Raw genomic sequence first — 20,170 nt, forward strand, 5'->3', positions numbered from 1 at the left:
GCTAAGAAACAGAGTAGTGGATCAGTGGAATAGGTTTCATAAAAAAGGGAAAAGGACCAACATGTACAAAAAAATATTTATAGCAGCTCTTTTTGTGGTGGTAAAGAATTGGAAATCAAGTGGATGCCCATCAGTTGGGGAATGGCTGAACAAGTTGTGGTATATAAATGTAATGGAATATTATTGTGCTGTAAGAAATGATGAGCAGGTGGACTTCAGAAAATCCTGGAAAGACTTATATGAACTGATGCAGAGTGAAATGAGCAGAACCAGAAGAACATTTTACCCGGTTAACAGCAACTCTGTTTGATGACTGACTTTGATAGGCTTTTCTCTTCTCAGCAATACAAGGACCTAAGACAACTCCAAAAACATCATGGTGGAAAATGCTATCCACATTCAGAGAAAGAAGTTGAGAGTCTGAATGCAGATGGAAGTGTACTATTTGCTTTCCTTTTCTTTTGTTTTGTTTCTTCTTTCTCATGGTTTCTCCCATTAGTTCTAATTCTTCTTTACATCATGACCAATGTGAAAATGTTTAATATGAATGTTTAAGTAGAGCCTATATCAGATTGCACACCATGTTGGGCAGAGGGGAGAAGGAAGGGGAGAAAATTTAAAACTCAAAATTTTATGGGAGTGTTTAAAACTAAAAATAAATAATTGTTTTTAAAAAATAGGATGGGACTCAGTTATGAAGGGCTTTGAATTCCAAAGCATTTTTGTATTTGATCCTGGAGGCAATAGAAAGCCAGTGAAGCTTATTGAGTAGAAGTATAATATAATTGGACCTGTGTTGCTACCTTGTAGACCCTGGGGAAGTCATAAATGTTCTGAGCCTATTTCTCCAACTCTAAAATGAAGAGGACGAACTAAACTTTCATCTCCCTTCCAGATCTAAGTTTCTTACTAATACAGTTGGGATATTTAAAGGTGGTCATAAAGCAGTATCAATTCCTTTAAACCAAGCATTTTAAAAAAATGGCAGGCATCAAAGTTGGTACCTTTATTTCCTGGTACAAAGCTAGCATGTTGACAAAAAGACAAAACCAACCATGAATCCAGATTCCCATCTAACTCATTCCTACTCTAATCCCTTGGTTACTCACAACTTCTGCTGGGGCATAGATATTCTCAAGAGAAATAGCTACAGTTTGTTGCCATGCAAATGATAAACAGTTAACCAGCATTTATTAAACACCCACTATGTGCCAAGCACTGTGCTAAATTTGGGGGGGGGGGGGGGGATGGATGCAAAGATAAATATGAAGTAATCTTTGCCTTCAGGTTGTTTACATTTAATCGGGCCAACAACAGACACACATAAAGGTACGAAGAAAATACATAGACTAATGACTAAACAAACTACGGTATAGGAATGTAACATTATTGTGCTGTGACAAAGTGGTCAATTTCAGAGGATACTGGGAAGATCTCCATGACCTGAAAAGAAGTGAGCAGAACTGTAATGGTAACATTATAGAGAAAAACAACTTTGACTTTTTCTCAATAGCAGTATAAATCATGAGTCCAAAAGAACGAAGATAAAATATACCATTTGCCTCCTGGTGGAGATGATGAACTTACAGGTGTATATCACTTCTGTTTTAGATGCAACCAATGTGGAAATTTGTTTTGCTAGACTATGAAGCTACATACGAAGTTTTATTATTTAATTTTGCTTAGAGGAAAAGGGACTTTTTTCAGAAATTTATGCTACACTATGTCACATTCATTTTAATATAACTTACTAAATGGTGCCATTGTCCTAAAACTCAAATAAAGAACCACACTGCCAGAGGATTGGCAAAAATACTGTTATAATATTGCTATTAAAAGTATTTCAATGAAAAAAAATATATTTCAATGCATTGCCTTAATGGGGTAGGACTGATAACACTAATCGGGAATGAATAGGAACGATTTATTGAAAAGAATGGGAAAGGAGCAGCTAGATGTTGAAGTGAATGCAGTGCCTGGCCTGAAGTCAAGGAGACTTATCTTCCTGAGTTCAAGTTTGGCTTCGGACACTTACTAGTTGTGACCCTGGCCAAGTCATTCAACTGTTTGCCTCAGTTTCATCTGCAAAAAATGAGCTAGAGAAGGAAATGGCAACCATGTTAGTATCTTTGCCAAGAAAATTGCAAATGGGGGTCACAAAAAAGTCAAACATGATTGAACAGCAAAAAAAAAGTAATAAATGCATGGGACTTAAAAGTGGACATCTCTTAAAACTGTATTGCTATAAAAACCAACTTATTCTAAAAACGTACTCCAGAGGACCTAGGCAATATGTAGGTCATTCACCTCACCATCTTGCTACCTGGATTATGGAATTTCTTCTTGGGATCAGATTCATCTTGTGATATACAAGCCACCCTTTGTGCACATCATTGCCAGTAAACTTATATTCCTCACACATCTTTCCTTTGGGTCATAAAGAAACATGGCATTGAATCATATGTCTTGGGCCAGTGCACCCATAACCAATTGTGGAATTTGTTCCAACACTCCCTCTTCCCTTCACTATACCAAGCTCCCAACCTACTCCCATTTAGTTCTAGGGATTGGATTCTCAGGAGAGAAATTGTAAGAGTATAGTGTACTTAGTTACCAAGTCAAAGTAAGTCCCTAGATTGCATTTACAATTTGAACCTAGGCTGTATCACTTACCTGCATGAACCTATCACACGAAAACAAAATTTAACCACAGTAGTACTTCATTCTTCTCAGCTTAAAACTGATTCTCTATGCTCCAATCCTGAAGAAAAAGAGCATTTTGCTTTTTAACAAGTCACCTCCTCGAACAGCCTCCTTTCCAAATTCAAATTCAGCATACAAAAGAACGCTTTCAGCTCAAACTCACCAAGATCCTACCAATTCCTGCAATACTACTATTCCAAAAATTTAGGTATAATACCCTTTATCATTATACAAATCACATCCCAAAAACTAATTAAGAGGATGGTAAAATCTATTAAGGAATTACTGATAGATAATGGGAAATCAATGAAAGCTAGGAAAAGTGGCTTGGAGGAAATTAAGCTAATAAAGGGGGAAAAAATCACTTAGTATGAAAACACAATTTCACCCTATTAAGAAGACCAGAGACTCCAAAAGGTCTTGCTTGCAAATATTTTTATTTAAATGCCATTTTTGAGGATGCTAGGTTTTAGATTTTATTGAAGGCAGCAACATCCATAGATTGCACATAGTCTTCAAAGGCAGTTATCCGTTCCTCTAGCATATCTGTCCCAACTTTATCATCTTCAACTACACATTGTATCTGAAGCTTCTTGATGCCATATCCCACTGGAACTAGTTTAGCTGAGGGAGGAAAACAAAAGGTAAGGCACCAATCCTAATACAAATTCAAGATAGATGTGAATCACTACTTAAATTTTCAACTTACAAGATCCCCAGACCAAGCCATCTGCCTGAATGCTTCTGACACATTCCTCTAATTTTGCCATATCTGTCTCATCATCCCAAGGTTTTACATCCAGTAAGATAGAAGACTTGGCAACAATTGCAGGTTCTAAAGAAGGCAAAAGATTAAAAGCTTTGTTAACTAATAATTCTTACATATTCTTCAAGGCCCAAATTAGATGCCATCTTCCTCCTCCCAGTCAGAATACCCGTCCTCCTCAAGTAGTAGCAATCTGTGCTTTCTACTTTATGTAGATAACCTTCCCCCACCAACTGTAGACTTTATGGAGGGAAGGACTAGCCATTTCCTCCACATAGCTTCCTGTTCTGACAAGACACTCAGCTGTGGAAGAAATGTTAGACTAATCATATCCAATTAATTAAAATAGTGACCAACAGTGGCTCAAGCTGAGAGGACTAAAATCAACTGGAAGAAAGTTAACTTCAGGGCAGCTAAACGGCAGTGAATAAAGCACCTGCCCGGGAGTGAGGAGGAACTGAGTTCAAATTAGGCCTCAGAAACTTGACATTTACTAGCTGTGTGACCTTGGGTAAGTCACTTAACCCAAACTGCCTCACCTTCCCCCCCTCCAAAAAAAGAAATTAAGTTAATTTAACCCTTCAAGTTATAAGGGTTAAAAGCAGGTATACACCAAATAAAAAATGTACGTATGAAGGTACTTCATGATCTTGATGTGCCTCAGTGTCATAATTATGAACATGAATTGTCATTGTATTATAGAACTGAGTTCTAACAGAATTTGGAAAAAGCTTTTACTTTATAATGAAATTGCCAAAGATATTATCTTTTCCTATTAAAATGCCTGTAAGCAGGTGTCTGTCACACAAGGAATCCACTTTCTTTTGCATTAGAAAGAGGTGATTTAACAGTGTAACAGTTTCTTTTCCACAGTAGAATACAACAACTGCTACAGATGAGAACAGCTGCTGACCAGTAGCTGTGGAATGTTTTTTTTCTTTTAAAAATTCCAGTAAATGGTGAATGCACAGGTTGGTGCAACCAGAAAATTCAAGCTTACCAAAGGAAAAGTGAGTTTATAACACTGTAATCTTGCTTCCCTCTCTAGAACTATAATTTGTAAGGACAAGCCTTAAGATAACCTACTTTTTGATTTCTTTGATTCATACTGAGCAAGGCGTTCTTCTCTTAGTTTCTTTGCTTCTTCACTTTCCTGTGAAGAGAATCCAATACATTTCAGGGCATTAATTTGTTATTAAAATTAGTTAGCAATTCACGCAGAAAATAGACCAGCCAATCAGAAAAAAGCAATTCCATCACAAATTCAGCCGAAAGATGGTGATTTGATTTTATTCATCATGTAGCCAGTAAGTTTTAAAATTAGGTACCAGACTAGTCAAAGCTTAATTACTTAACTAGACCCATAACTATATAATCCAATACATTTTTTGAAGACCTCTGAAACAACCAAAATGTGCACTTTGCACTTAACACCAGTGTTCCCATGGGCACTTATTGGCTCTAGCTGTTAATTACTTATGTAATCAATTGTATCACTCCTGACAGAAATCTTATGAATTCTTCTATAAGCTTGACTTTAACCTTAATGACCAAAAAAAAAAAAAAGCCACCACACATTCTACTTGGCATCAATTGTAACATACCTCCTCATCATCAGACCCAAAGAGATCAATGTCATCATCATCTTTGCTATCTGTAGCTCCACTTCCAGTGGTATCTTCAACATCAGCAGGCCCATACTTGCCCAAAGCCTTCTTTATTCCTGGCAAGCTTAAAAGAAAAATACACTATTACTTTCAACTTAACTTCAAATGTTAAAATTGAGATCATTAAATCAAAATTGTATCAAAGCACTAACAAGTTTTACCAAGGCCGATGCCTCACATCAGCCTTGTCAACAAGGAACAAACTGATAAGTCATAAGACCTAAAAGTAGCATTTTTTTTGCAACACTACTCAGGATACTAACAATCAAGAGGCATTTAATCTGCTAAATCTAAATCTAAGGCAGAAGCTGAAATGGATTACTTTTGACCTAGTTTTTAGGAACTGGAATTACAGGAGGGGGGGGAAGTGCATGAACACTGACTTCTCAACTCAAACTGCTCTATAAACAGGACAATTTTAACTTTAGCATTACTTCAAATCAATACAATTTTAGTACTTAAAACTAACATTTCTATTTTACCCCCTGAAAATATTTTCACTTTTTAAAGACTCTCACACCCAAACCACTCTGCTACCCTGGGAGACATTATATTGAATACTCACTATGATTTAATCTTTCAGTATGAACATTTTTGTCTGAGATTTCATAACAGTATGTTCAGTTGCGTTCTTAGTGAACTGGTTGTCCACTTCCCCAAACTTCCACCCTTGTTGGCAGTTTCAGAAGCATGGCCAGGGATTGAATGAATGAGCCATAGATGAACTACCCCTCTCACCCCAGAGGTGGCCCCCCCAGGTCAGGGTGGAGGCATATTGGCAGGACAGTGTGGGGAAAAGTTGAATTGCTGTTGTCCATGTTCTACCTGTTCTGTGAAAAAATGGAGGACTTCAGTCTCTTGGCCTAGCAAGGTGGTACAAGCAATTAATTAAGCTTACAACATCTCAGCAACACTAAAATAGCCTAGGTCCAAACGTGGAAAGTTAACAACCTCATAATGAGTAGCTTGCCTTCACATACATGTCACACGCCAGCACAGCCTTACCTCGCCTTTTGCTTCTCGTAGGACTTGATGTGGTTATACCAACGGAGCGCATGGTACAGGTCGGCAGGTGGGGGGCCCGAGACAGCTTCAAATACTGCTATGTCAGCCTGGGATGGCACAAACCTGAGGACCGAAGGAGGTATTAGAAAGCAAGGCCAGCCAGATGATTCGGGGCGCACCCCGAGGCCCGGCGGGTTAAACAGGCTCGACTGCACCTGATGCACTTTTTAGAGAGGCCCCAACCCCCGTTTAAATGGGCGCTCTGGGAAGCACAGGATGGTCAAGGCCAGAGTGGGAGGTTTGGTGCACACGTGGGCCGAGCCCGGTCTCCCCAGGCCAATCGTGAGTCCGAGGGGTTGACCTAGGCATACACCTTCTCCTCTTCCCTCCTGGGGGTAGGGGGGCTTTTCAGCCCCGCCCCCCGCCCAAGGCGCTTTTGCCACGTGTCCCTCCCGGATCGGCCCAGGCCTGGCCGCCGCCGCTTCCTGCTCATGGCCACCGCCCCCAGGTGACCTTCCGCACATGTCCCGCTTTCTCCTCCTCCACCTCCACTGCCCCGGAGCCCCTTGCAGCCCGCTTTCCTGCACGCCGGTGCGGCGGTGGCGGCCTCGCCCCCTGCCCTCATCGACCACCCACCGGGCCTCCCGATGGACGCCGGGGTCTTCGCTCACCCTTCGATGTAGCTCTTGTCCGCTAGGAAGTCATTGAGGTGTTGCAGGCCCGCAGGTGTCTTGAGATCTCCGAAGCCCATGGTGGTGGTGGCGGTGGGAGGGACCGGGAAGAGGAGGAGGCGGCGGCGGCGGCGACGAAGAAACCGAGCACGGGGTAGGGAAGCAGCGCAGCGTGTGAACACGCTACCGCCGGCCGCCGACTGTAAAAAGGGTTGCGCGCACTCAGCGACTCCCTTATATACGGTCAGTGCGTATCCTTCCGCTCCGCCACGCTGGGAAAGAGAGGGCGGAGTTCAAAGGGCAAAGTTCTCTGTGGTACCCGCTCCGGATTAGCCTTTAAAATTCGTTTTCTTTAGTGTTAAAACTTCAAGTAGCTCTTCCTGCACTTGTTTCCCCGATGCGCGGATAGAAAAGAATAAAAATGGTCATTTCGAAAATTTTCACCCTTCCCCTCTCCCCCACCCCCACAGGCCCCAGAGACGTTCGAAGTTCTGGGAGCCCTGAGATAGAGGATTACCGAAACGTCACCGGCGGCTCCGAAGATTGCCGAACCAGCCTGGCCCCGCCTCCGCCAGAGCCGCCTGACTGACAGAGCCGAGTCCAGTCCCGCCCCACAGGCCGGAAATTGCCGAAGTCTTTCTCCCGGCAACCTGGTCTCGTTGGTGCCGGCGGACGGAAATTGCCGAAGCCGCCATAGAGAATAAAGGACAGGGCATCTGAGGGGCTGCTCGGGTCCTGGAGGCCCAACGGTGCCGGCGCCTCGCCCCAGAAGGTAAAGCCAGACTCGGGAGGGGAGGGTCGTATCGGGGGTGGCCGGGGGTAGGGCCGTGCTGGCCGGCGGCTAGGCCCGCGGGCCCTCGAACCCGTTGCCCTTGAGTCCGGGTCGGTCACTCAGTGTCCTCGCCTCCGAGCCGGGGAGCCGCGGCAAGCCGGCACCCGTGCGGGCCCCTCGAGACCGAGCGGGGCCGCAGCCAGGCCTAGGCCCGAGCTCGCAGCCTCGGCCGAGGGGAGGCCCGGGTTCAGGCAGCTGAGCCGGAGTGACCCAGCGGGAGGGCGGCGCGGCCTGGGCTTCTCGGGGCCTTCTGCGAGGGTCAGCGCCCGAACGACCCTCCGGGGACCGGCCCTCGTGCCCAAGAGGGACCTCCTCGGGGCCACCCGGCCAGCCCCGGAGCGGGGCGAGAATATGGAGTCACGCGGGGGATCTTCCCGGGAGCCCGAGGTCGTGCAGGCCGACCCCCACCCCCGTTTATACTCGCCTGGAGAGGCCCGGGGGCGCTCGGGGGAGGGTTGAACCTGAATTAGGGGGGAATTTAGGACGATCGACTCAGCCGAGACCGTGAGCTGGAAGGGACGTAGGACGCCTAGGCTAGTCCCATTTTACAGGTGAGAAGACTGAGGTCTGGCCAGTGTCGCACAGATAATAAGCAGTGGAACCTGGTGCTCAGACTCCCAGATCATACTCTTTCTGCTGCGATGTTGTCAGATGTTTCTTTGGCCAGCTGGGGGCAAAGTGGATAAAGTGCCAGGCCTGGAATCCCAAAGGTTCACATCTACCTCAGGCACTTACTAGCTGTGTGACCCAGGGCTAGTCACTTAATCCTGTTTGCCTCAGTTTCCTTATCAGTAAAATGGAACTGGAGAGGGAAATCGCAAACCCCTCTGGTATCTGTGCCAAGAAAACCCCACTGGGGTCGGGAAGACTGAGACAGGACCCCAAAACGACTAAAACCACCGTGTGTTTCTTTGCATTTTTCTTTTTTCCCCATCGATAATCTTTGAATACTCTCAGGTAATCACAGCAGAATTCTTCGGTTTGGGGTTGTTTTTTCCACCCTCCTGGAAGAATGAGTTTATTGTACCATTATCAATACCTGAAGAGCAAAACTTATTACAAATTAAGGGGGATTTGGGGCTGTGAAAGATTTGATTTTCAGTGATCCAATTTATTACACAAATCAGTGTTCAAAGATAGAGTCTGTTGGTAGAATCGTAGTATATGCTCCAGTTACTAGGAACCCTGAGAGGTCATCAGGCTTTAACTTTCTTACTTGGCAAATGAGGAGACTGAGGATCAGAGTGACAACTTCCCCTCGCTTTCTGGTGCATCATTTCTGAAAATGTTACTGATGTGTCATCACCATCTCCTAATTATTGGACTTGTGCAGACTATTTGGTATCCTGTTAGGTACGGCAGAGAGAGGTAGAGAATATGGACTAATTCCTGTGTTTAAAAAATTGCAGGCCATTACAAAGCAAACTCCACTTGTAGGAGGGTCAGCAGCAGCATTTTCTATAGTATGAGAAAGAAAGCAATGCTGTCATTGAGGGCAAGTATATATATACATATATACATACACACATATATATATGTGCACACAAACATATAAATATGACAACATTTGCAAGATATAAACAAAGTTGCATGACGTACCTTGGAGTTGTGAAATCTCCTAGCCTGAAAATTAATCTGGATGTTAATTTATTGATGCCTCTGTTTGGATTCCTCAGTAGAATGTAAGGTTCTTGAGGGCATAAACTTTTGGGGGGTTGGGGAGAAGTGGTCTTGGTATGCCTAGTTGCTTTGCATATGGTATGTGTTTAGTAAATGCTTATTGAATTGGTCAGGGAAGACTTTTTGGACAGGCTGGGTAGGATTGTATGAAAGTATTTTACTTCGTGCTTTATAAAATAAAAATATTCAAGTTTTAGGTAGCATTTTATGCAGCAAGAACAAATAATTTCTACAAATTGATGAGGAATGTGAAAACAAAACCAGAAATATGATGGCAAGAGGATGGAAGGAACACTGCAAGTACTGGAGAATTGTAATTCCATTTTCCCCTTTCCCATAGTCATTTTTCAGGCCTGTCAAAGTCAGATAACTTTTACTTGGGAGTGTGGGTAGTCTTAAAGTAACAGCCAGCCTTCAGTGGTAACGGATTAGAACTAACCATGACAAAAACAGTTTGTTTTACAAAAGTCAGTCCTTTGGAAAGTGATGGATTATAAATTCTAAGTGGAGATTCTGGATTAATGATATTTTTACTTTATGTTTAGATATGTACTTAAAATTCTGTAATTATTTCGATAATGTCACTTTACTGCTGAAATCAAAATTTTTAAATGGGAAAAACATTGATTTGGAGAACTCCATTTCGTCCATAATTTGAATCTTGTATTTATTTGACTCATAAAAGACGATGTTCAAAGTTTTTAATAAAAGCTCTTTGAATTTTAGAGATCTGGGTTGGAATCCTACCTGTGACACTAGTTAACCACACTAATATCACATAACCACTCTGAGCTAATACTACAATAATACTATACTGCTATAGCACATATAGTACTATAATAGCTATAATACTCCCCAAGGTTATTGGGAGGATCACATGAGGTAATAGATGTAGGTCTTTGTAAACAGTAAAACAATACACAAATGTTAGGAAAAGGCTGTGACTGAATTTTACGGAAAAATTAAAACATCCCTCAAAGTTGGGTGAAGGGAATATAGCTCCTTATCATGTGCCTGGCACTGTGCTAAGCACCTTTTTAAACAAGTGCCTCATTTGATTCTGAGGACAACCCAGGAAAGTAGATGCTGTTATTATCATCTGCATTTCACAGTTGAAGAATTGAGGCAGAGGTCAATGGACTTAACCCAGGGTCACACAGGAAGTATCTTCCTGATTCTAGGCCCAGTGCCCTATCCAGGTCCCTCCAAAGGTAGTGGGGTAAGAATGCTTCTCCAATCGTAATAGGGAATGTATGACAAAATAATGCTGAGTTGTAAATGGAAGTCTTTACTTGTATATTGTTTTATACAGTCATCCACTAAGCCGGTGACTTTTAGTGGGAAAGAGGTAACACCAAGTTCCCTGTGACAGTGACATTGAATCACAGATTCTGGCAAATGCCAGTAACCAAGCTAGAAGAGCTTCAAGGACAGCCCTTACTATGATGGTTAGAAGAACCGCACTGGCTAGGTGCTAGAGAAACAAATCAACAAGTTGTGATTTTTTTTTTTTATTCAGCAACAGCAACTTAGAGTTTTAGTGAATCATAGAAGGTCAGCCTGTAGAGCTAAAGGGACTGTCCACAGTTAAATCATGGTATCTAAGTCGACTCTTGATTATTCAGACTACTAGTAATTTTTAAAAAATTGTTACATTTGGCTTGGCAAGCAGGGTTTTTTTGGTAACATCTTATACAAAAAAACTTACCTTCCTAATTTATATTTTCCTTAAGCAGATCCTAAAACTATTTTTTGCATTCCATATTTGCATACCTGCTAACTTAGGGGAAGCACCTGAGAAATATGCTGAATGGAGGGGGAAGAAAACCAGTTTCTCATTTTTAAAATGTAGTTGTTAATCTACATGTGGTTAATTGAGAATTGATTTTAAAGTTTTTGTTTTATTGACATTGCAGAGTCTTACCTGGTTGCTAAGTTTTAAGTGCCTTGAGGTTATTGTGTGGGAAGTTTTTCAGTATATATTTTGAGATATTTTTCACAATATTGGACAATCCTATTCTTTTTGGCTAAAGGAATATATTGTTTTTCAAGTTGTGTACTTTAAAGCTTTGTGAATGATAGCTCCTTTGTTTCAAAGAAACCACATTTAGTACTTAGTACTATTAGCTACTTGAACATCTTTTTAATTTGCCATGCAATTTCGTTTTACTTAGCAGAAGGGCAGATTAATTATAGCTATCTTAACAGTTTGTAGTATTATATAAGATAAAATTTATAAGATTTTAATGAAATTCTGTTATTTGCCAACATGAACTATCAAGTGTAAAATAAAATTGTTAGCAATCTAAAAAAAATTAGCAACTAGAATATATTCCTACAAAGAACCTTAAGACTTCTCCGTTTCGTTTTTTAGCAAGATGTTACGACTACCTGTACGAAGGGCTTTAGCTGGCCTCGTTCAGTGTCCTAAAGGATGTGGTAAGTATTCTTTTTAAAAATGTTCTTTAATAAATATGTGAAACTAGACTGTTTGACTCTGTTAAGTCATAGAAATAACTCTTGGAATTTCCTACATGTGTGACTGGTTCTAAAAGCGTCATATGTGTAGGTACTTAGATGTTAAATGAATTCGGTTACTGGGTATGAAATTGATTTTGTTTCTGCAAAAATAGAAACGAGTTAGCTAAAGTAAATAGGATATTTCTCAGTTGATAATATATATATTTGAATTTTTAAAGCTATATTTTTAAGAGATATGAGTAAAAAGTAATCAACGAAGTTTCTCAAGGAATAGAATGTTGCTAAAACTGGCTATCAGATTTCCTACCAACATATATAGTTCATCTATTTTGATAACTAGTCACTACCTTAATGCTGATATTATATTTACTGATAGAATAAGTTTGCATTTAAGCTACTCTTCAACATAACCATAGACAAGTGTGGAAATGTATCTTTTGACTATATGTGATCTCTTGTATTAATTCAGTATTTTAAAGTCAGTTTTTCTAGCTTAGTGGTCAGAGTAAACAAATCTATTATCCTATGCCATAGCAGATTCAACTCTAGTTAACTTGAATTCCCAACTCAATGTTTTTGATGGTCAGTGCGAACAACTACCACAGCAGCCAGCAGCTTGATTGAAGTGTTTGTTGATGGTCAACCTGTCATGGTGGAACCTGGAACCACGGTGCTCCAGGTAAACATGAAATCAAAATTCTAAGTATTTTTTGTTTTTGTTTTATAAAACTTGTTTTAAATGATTTTCTTTCAGTATGTCAAGATTTCTTGATAGGTATTATATAATGGCCAAATATTTATGGAACTAAGATAAAAACCTATTGCAGTTTGATATAGCTATGAAGTGGCCCAGCTTATTCCAAATTGATTTACTACCCCTTATAGTGCTACTCCTCTTGGTGTGCGCTATGCTCCACTCAAATTCATTCTGTCTTCTATTCCATACATCCAGCATATCATTTCTTATTCCAAGAATGGCTTTTCTCCATATCTCTACTTTGAAATCCTTCGCTTCCATTAGGTGCCAGTTCAAAGGCAACCTTTGTCTTAATTTCTTTTCTGATTCTCTCATTTCCCATCCAGGAAGGGAAGTGATCTTTCTGTCCTGAAATATCTCGTGTTGTTCTTTTCCCCTCATATGTACCCAATCATATGTTAGACTTGTAAGGTTATTCATTGTACGTGCTTTTCTCCTGCCAGACTGTAAGCATTTGGAGGCCTTTCATTTTTTTCATCTCTGTATCCCCGGTACCCTATACAGTGCCATATACATACCAGGGGTGGGGAATCCTTTTGTTAAGCGGATTTGTTCTGTAAAACTTGGACTCTGTCAAAAGACAGCACCCAAGGATCTAGAAGGCCCCATGTGGCCACGAGGCTGAATATTCCCTACTCCTGCAACTAGACACTTAACGTTTGTCAGATTGAATTATTCTATTACTGTTTGTTTCATAGCCCTGTTGCATCCATTTCTTTAAAGCAGTATAAACAGATTTTAGTTTAAAATATATCAACTTGGCTTTCACTAAAAAGGACAGCAAATATTTATTAGTTTTGATTTTAACTAACAAAATCATTGTATGCCCCAGGCGAGTTTTCTATAAAAATCTTCCATATCATGGACTTCTTGAAGTTTTTTTTACTTCTTTGTAACCTATATATTTTTAGTTCTTCATTGGTGAGTTTTACTTGGAGTAAAGGGATTGTATTTTTTCCTATATATTGATTTATAATATTCAACACTTAATCATCTGAATTCACTGGTTCCAAAGCCTAACAGAAATAACTGACAGCCATAGAGGTGGGAGAAAAGAAATTACTTTCTTTGTAGCAGTCAACTTAGTTATATTCTCATATTACATAATTATATAATACTCTGTAGTATTCTCATATAACAGAACTTCTTTTTATCTCCTAGGCATGTGAGAAGGTTGGCATGCAGATTCCTCGATTCTGTTATCATGAAAGGTTATCGGTTGCCGGAAACTGTAGGATGTGTCTTGTGGAGATAGAAAAGGCTCCTAAGGTACTTGTTACCTAAAAATATTTCACTCTATTTTATAAAGGAGAGAAACTGAAATAATTACATTTTATAATATGTTTTATGAGTGAAAGTGAATGTGATCCTTGTGGGTGGAGCAGGTGGCATCATTATCATTTTACAGATGAGAAAAAACAACTTTAATTTTCTGAAATGACTTGTCCAAAGTCACATAGCTATTCAGTGGTAGGACTTGGTTTTGAACTGATGTCTTCTTACTCTGAGTCTAGAGTTCCCCATGTTATAAGCATGTTTGGGTGCTATATTCCACTTGCAAGTAGGAGGAAAAGAGCCAACAAGTTTTGTTTCCACATGGACCATGCTGTTTGAAAAGTGAGGGGCCTAACTCCAGTGAGATTCATTTCAATCCCTACAATTCTTTCCAGCCGCTAATGTCAGAGGACAAAAAAATTTCCATTTAAAAAGCCCTTGGTTTGTAACTTGTTTAGGATTCACAGATTTCAATGCCTGGTGGCTATGGCTAGTCTTTAAACAGTAGCTATATCAATTGACTGTGGACTGTAATGGGAAAGTGCTTGTTTGGAGTCAGAGGACCCAGTTCAGATGTCAGCTCTGCTACCTGTGTGCTCTTGGACAAGTCATTTTTCCGATCTTCAAATGCTTCGTCTGTAAAATGAAGGGATTGAAAACATAGTCTTTCACAACATGAATATTGTGGAAGGGTTTTATATAATAATAAGCATGTGGCCTATGTTGAATTGCTTGCCTTCTTAGGGAGGGTGGGTGGGAAGGGAAGAGGCGAGAGTTTTTGGAACTCAAAGTTTTAAAAACAAATGTTCGAAAACTAACAAAAAAAATCTTTGCATGCAACTAGGAAATAAGTTACACAGGCAATGGGGCGTATAAATTTATCTTGCCCTACAAAAGAAGAAGGGAAAGGGGGATGGGAGGGGAGTGGGGTGACAGAAGGGAGGGCTGACTGGGGAACAGGGCAGCCAGAATATACGCCATCTTGGAGTCGGTCGGAAGGTAGAAATGGGGAGAAAATTCATAATTCAAACTCTTGTGAAAATCAATGCCAAAAACTAAATAAATTAATAAATTAATTTTTTTTGAAAGAATGAAGGGATTGGACTAGGGGACTTCTTAGGATCCCTTCCAGCTCTAAATCTATGGTCCTGTGTTGCTTTCAAAATCTTAAATCAAAAATCACTTTTGTGTTAAATATCGTAGTGCATACTTAGCATCATGCTTTATCTCTGTTCTCGAGATATTTGTGGACCTGTATCAGGACTTGAAATACTTGTGTAAGTAAGTTTAATGTGAAGGTATATATACAACATATATCAGGTTCCATACCGTCTTGGTGGGGAGGGGAAGAAGATTTATAACTCAAAAACTTGTGGAACTGAGTGTTGTAAACTAAAAATAAAAAATCTAATAAACAAAAAAATAAATAAATAAAAGAAACTTAAATAGTTCCCGGCATTTGGGAATTACAAGTACTTCAGACGACTTCCAGCCCAGCTCCCAAAAATCTCCTTCAGCAAAATCTTGGAAGTTCTCACCAGACTGAATAATGATCAAAAAATCCAGTGAGAAAACTACAGTAAGTGACACCCCCACCCCCACCCCCATCCCCCCCATGCATAAGAGGTTGGCAAGAACCAAGAAGGAAATAAGAAAGCAGGTTACCAGCAAAGCCAGCACAAATGCAGGGTAGTCTTCCAGCACTACTAGAAAGAAGAGAGTGGCACATTATCCTTAGGGCTCTCTGTCTAGATCAGCAAGAGTTAAAAGAGTTTTGTTTCTCTTCGTGCCCCTGCAAGAAGTCTCAAGATGGGGATCTTAGATGTCCCAAGGAACAACAGCATCACTCAGACTGAACAGCCCTGGGGTTCTGGGGTACCTAGATTACTAACTGACCTGAAAGGCAAGAGAGGACCCTCAAGATCTAGTACACTGAACCTCAAAGATCTGGAGGTTTAGTAGATAGCGGTCAACCCCTGGAGATGGGTGTCAGCACAGGAATCCAAGGAGAGACCAAGCAAAAATGAGCAGCCTACACAAATGCATAGTAGAGAGCTGAGTCTGGCCCAGGAGCTTACGTGGGAGAAATAAGTAAATCAAAGAAAACACCAACCAGTATTAAAAATTATTATAACACTAGAGATTCCCAAGGAATAATTCCATAACAACTGTAAATAGTGACTTAATGAAAAAAAGGAACTTTCCACAAGGATTACATGAATATCTAAAAGAAATGAAGCAAGAAATAACAAGTGAAATGAAAATTCCTGAGGAAAGGATTGAAAGGAAAATAAATAGCTTAGAGGTTAAAGTTTTAGACCTTACTCAAGAAACATACAAATCAATAATTGCATGAGACAGCACAAAATAAGAGTCTAAGACCTGTTAAAAAAAATTTCACCTAGGAAACAGCCCAAAGAGATATAATTTAAGAATCATTGGAATGGTTTCTAGAAAATAAAATTAAGGGGTAAGATTCATATATTCATACTGGGGCAAAGAGAAAGGGAGAGGTAAAATGAGGTGAATTATCTTACATAAAAGAGGCAAGAAAAAGCTTTCACAGTGGAGGGGAAGAAGGGGGAGGTAAAGAGGAGTGAGTGAACCTTACTCAACAGAATTGGCTCAAAGAGGGAATAACATACACACCCAGTTGGGTATGGAAATGTGTCTTATCCTACAGGAAAGTAAAGGGGAAGAGGATAAGAAAAGGGAAGAGGGTGGTAGAAAGGAAGGCAGATTTGGGAAGGAGATAGGTCTTGGAAGCAAAAAACTTAAGGAGGGGCGGTAAAAGGAAAGAATAGAATAAATGGGGGGAATACAGTTAGCAATAATAACTGAAAAAAAATTTTGAAGCAAGTTTCTCTAATAAAGGCTTCATTTCTTAAACATATAGAGAATTGAGTCAAATTCATAAAAACAAGAGCCATTCCCCAATTGATAAATGGTCAAAAGATAGCAGTTTTCAATGAAGTAATCAAAGCTATGTATAATTATATGAAAAAATACTCAACTCACTATTGATTGGAGAAATGCAAATTAAAACAATTCTGAGGTACTACTTCATATCTTTTAGATTGTCTAATAGGACAGAAAAGGTATATGACAAATGTTGGAGGGGATGTGGAAAAAAAGAGACATTAATGCCTTGTTGGTGGCATTGTGAACTGATTCAACCACTTTGTTTGGAATTATACCTGAAGGGCTATAAAACCATGCATTTGAACAAGCAGTGCCACTACTAGGTCTGTATCCCGAAAGAGATTTAAAAAACAAAAATGACCTATACACACAAAAATATTTATAGCAGCTCTTTTCTGGGGGCAAAGAATTAGAAATTGAGGGGATCCGGACACCGGATCCTGCTGCAGACCTCGTGTCTCCCGCCGGCTCCTTGTGTTTTCCTCTACAGTCCCGGGCACATAGTATGATCATTAGGTGTTCAGTTTCCCAACAACTTTCTATGGAAAATCAAGGGAAGTGGGCCATGGTTGCCGTGAGCAACTTTGAACAGCGGGACACCTTTAGAGAAGCTTGATCAAGGTGCCATCATCGTGAGACCCTCCAGATCGGGACTCTGGCAGAGTTCCTCTATCTCGTCTTGCTCAAATCAGTGGAGGTTATCTTTCCATTTCACCTCTGCCTCCTGGGAAGTAGCAGAAAGCCAGCATTCATCATGGTTGGATTTAAGCCTACAGATGTGCCTCCAACAGCCATCATAAAGTTCTTCAGGGCTGGCACCGCTGCCTGCATCGCCAACCTCATCACCTTCCCCCTGGACACAGCCAAAGTCCGGCTGCAGATTCAAGGAGAGAGCCAGGGGGCCATCCGAGCTTCCTCTACCAATGCCCAGTATCGGGGTGTCATGGGCACCATTCTGACCATGGTGAAGACTGAGGGCCCTGGCAGTCTGTACAATGGGCTGGTGGCTGGGTTGCAGCGCCAGATGAGTTTTGCCTCTGTCCGCATTGGCCTCTATGACTGTCAAGCAGTTCTACACCAAGGGATCTGAGCATGCAGGCATCGGGAGCCGCCTCCTCGCAGGCTGCACCACAGGGGCACTGGCAGTGGGCGTAGCCCAACCCACAGATGTGGTGAAGGTACGTTTCCAGGCCCAGGCTCATGCAGGTGGCAGCCGGAGATACCAGGGTACAATGGATGCCTATAAGACTATTGCCCGAGAGGAGGGCCTTCGGGGCTTATGGAAAGGAACTTCACCTAATGTTGCCCGCAATGCTGCGTCAACTGTGCTGAGCTGGTGACTTATGATCTCATCAAAGATGCCCTCCTGAAGGCCCATCTCATGACTGATGACCTTCCATGCCACTTCACATCAGCCTTTGGGGCTGGCTTCTGCACCACCATCATTGCTTCCCCCCGTGGATGTGGTCAAGACGAGATACATGAACTCTGCCGCGGGCCAGTATGCCAGTGCTGGCCACTGTGCCCTCACCATGCTTTGGAAGGAGGGACCCCAAGCCTTCTACAAAGGGTTCATGCCTTCCTTCCTCCGCTTGGGCTCCTGGAATGTAGTGATGTTTGTCACCTACGAGCAACTGAAACGGGCCCTGATGGCTGCTCGCACTACCCGGGTAGCTCCTTTCTGAGCCCTCTTCTGCTAGCTTTTCTGCTTTGAGTCCAGACCCCATCCTGCCTCTCCTCCCCATTTTTCCCCTATTCCTCTCCTCCCCTGCCTTAGCATTGAAGGAACCCCCTCCACCATAGCCCCATTTAAACCTTCTCCAGCCTACTTCTGCCATTACAGCCTCACCCAGTTTTTAAGCTTCTAATAAAGCCAGACCAGGAAAAAAAAGAAATTGAGGGGATACCCATCCATTCGGGAATGGCTGGACAAGTTGTAGTATGTGATTATGATGGAATACTACTGTACTATAGGAAATGATGAGCAGGATGCTCTCAGAAAAACCTGGAAAGCCTTGCATGGGCTGATGCAAAGTGAAATGTGCTGTGTACAAAGTAACGGCAATATTGTGAGATGGTCGACTCTGAGTGACTTAGCTATTCTCAGCAATACAATGATCCAAGAGAACTCTGGAGGACTTAGGATGAAAAATGCTATCCATCCCCAGAGAAAGAACTGATGATGTCTGAATGCAGATTAAAGCATGCTTTTTTAACTTTATTTTTCTTGAGATTTGTTTGTCTGTTTTCTTTCACAACATGACTATTATGGATATCTTTTGAATGACTACACTTGTATAACCTATATCAAATTGCTTGCCTTCTCAATGAGGGGTGTGGGGAGGAAGGAAAGAAGAGAATTTGGACCTCAACATTTTAAAAACGAATGTTAAAAATTGTTTTTACATGTAACTGGGGAAAAATAAACTACTAAATTTAAAAAAAGAAAAGGATTATTGGGCTGGGTGTGGTGGTGCAAACCTCTAATCCCTGCTCCTCAGGAGGCTGGGTTTGGTGTGAATTGCTTGAGCTGAGTAGTTCCCAGTTTCAGTGAGCTAAGATAATCAGGTGTCTGCACAAAGTTTGGCACCAATATGGAAGGCCCCTGGGAGCATAAGGGAAGAGGGGGAGGGGCCTGTTCTGCCTAAGGAGAGGTGAGCTAGCACAGGTTGGAAATGGAAAGGAATTGGGATTGAGTTTATGAGAGACCTGCCGAACTTTCAGACTGGGTGAGATAGAGAGACCAAGACCCGTTTCACCCCTATTCCACCCCTCCCTCCTCCAAAAAAAGAATAGTTGGACTCCTTGAAAACTGATTTTTTCTTTTAAAGCCTGGACATTATTTCAAGAAATCACAAATCAAGACTACCAGGGTCTGTTGGAACCAGAGAGCAAAGTAAACCAAGAAAAAGCTACCCTGAAAAAAATTTAGATCTTACCCATCAAAGAAAAGGTATGGCAGGCATCCAGAAAAAAGCAGTTCAAGAACCAACCAACTAGAGGCAGGATCACTCAACACCTGGCATCTAGTAAAAGCCAAAAGGCAAAGGAAAGAGGCTCATCAGCAAGAATGACTTACTCTACAGTACTGATTATAATAAATACAGGGGGAAAAAGATCCTTTATTAGAACAGAGTACTTCAAACATTCCTGTCAGAGAGTCCAGAGCAGAGTAGGAACTTTGAGATATAAACACAAGAGTAGAGAAACCTGGAAAGCTAAATTTATTTAAGGAATTGGGAGGTACTCTGTGATGGTGTCTTGCTAACATTCTGATGGGGGGAAAAAAGCAAGTGTCCCTTTAAAACCTTAATGTTTTCAAAGGGCATTGACAGAATTAAGTAGGAAAAACAGAACTTGGTAAAATGGTTCTGTTCAGAGGGTTTAAAGAAGGAAAAGAGAAGGGAAGGT

General features: G+C 41.3%; 2 protein-coding genes, 2 non-coding genes and 1 pseudogene across 4 annotated transcripts in view; 2 read left to right on the forward strand and 3 right to left on the reverse strand.

Annotated features, from left to right (window-relative positions):
- Window positions 1–3,121: 3,121 nt before the first annotated feature.
- EEF1B2 (eukaryotic translation elongation factor 1 beta 2) lies at window positions 3,122–7,092 on the reverse strand. Its single transcript, XM_036758155.1, has 6 exons — window positions 6,813–7,092; window positions 6,142–6,264; window positions 5,074–5,200; window positions 4,556–4,622; window positions 3,413–3,538; window positions 3,122–3,327 (listed from the first exon to the last, which is right to left on the reverse strand). Exons 1-6 carry the CDS (start codon window positions 6,890–6,892, stop codon window positions 3,173–3,175), a joined length of 678 nt encoding a protein of 225 aa, XP_036614050.1. The 5' UTR covers window positions 6,893–7,092; the 3' UTR covers window positions 3,122–3,172.
- LOC118849323 lies at window positions 4,262–4,396 on the reverse strand. Its single transcript, XR_005010373.1, has one exon. It is a non-coding gene; the product is annotated as a small nucleolar RNA SNORA41 (small nucleolar RNA).
- On the reverse strand, window positions 4,700–4,777 carry LOC118849311. The gene has a single exon (XR_005010358.1). It is a non-coding gene; the product is annotated as a small nucleolar RNA SNORD51 (small nucleolar RNA).
- Window positions 7,093–11,702: 4,610 nt separating the features above from the next.
- NDUFS1 (NADH:ubiquinone oxidoreductase core subunit S1) overlaps window positions 11,703–20,170 on the forward strand; it is a 31,601-nt gene continuing 23,133 nt past the window's right edge. Inside the window, exons 1-3 of the mRNA XM_036754290.1 lie at window positions 11,703–11,763; window positions 12,393–12,484; window positions 13,724–13,831. Coding sequence (XP_036610185.1) covers window positions 11,703–11,763; window positions 12,393–12,484; window positions 13,724–13,831 — 261 coding nt within the window. The remainder of the gene's footprint in view (window positions 11,764–12,392; window positions 12,485–13,723; window positions 13,832–20,170) is intronic.
- Window positions 17,482–18,606, forward strand: LOC118846102 (annotated as a pseudogene).

The sequence above is a fragment of the Trichosurus vulpecula genome, chromosome 4, assembly GCF_011100635.1.
Source record: "Trichosurus vulpecula isolate mTriVul1 chromosome 4, mTriVul1.pri, whole genome shotgun sequence".
Taxonomy (NCBI): domain Eukaryota; kingdom Metazoa; phylum Chordata; class Mammalia; order Diprotodontia; family Phalangeridae; genus Trichosurus; species Trichosurus vulpecula.

Bases quoted from the DNA above. Each gene is read 5' to 3' on its own strand.
- EEF1B2 (XM_036758155.1), bottom strand. From the start codon at position 6,892: ATGGGCTTCGGAGATCTCAAGACACCTGCGGGCCTGCAACACCTCAAT. The intron at 6,265-6,812 runs GTGAGCGAAGAC...TTCGGTCCTCAG, and splicing joins GACAAGAGCTACATCGAAGG to GTTTGTGCCATCCCAGGCTG. The intron at 3,328-3,412 runs GTAAGTTGAAAA...TTCCTCCCTCAG, and splicing joins TGGCTTGGTCTGGGGATCTT to CTAAACTAGTTCCAGTGGGA.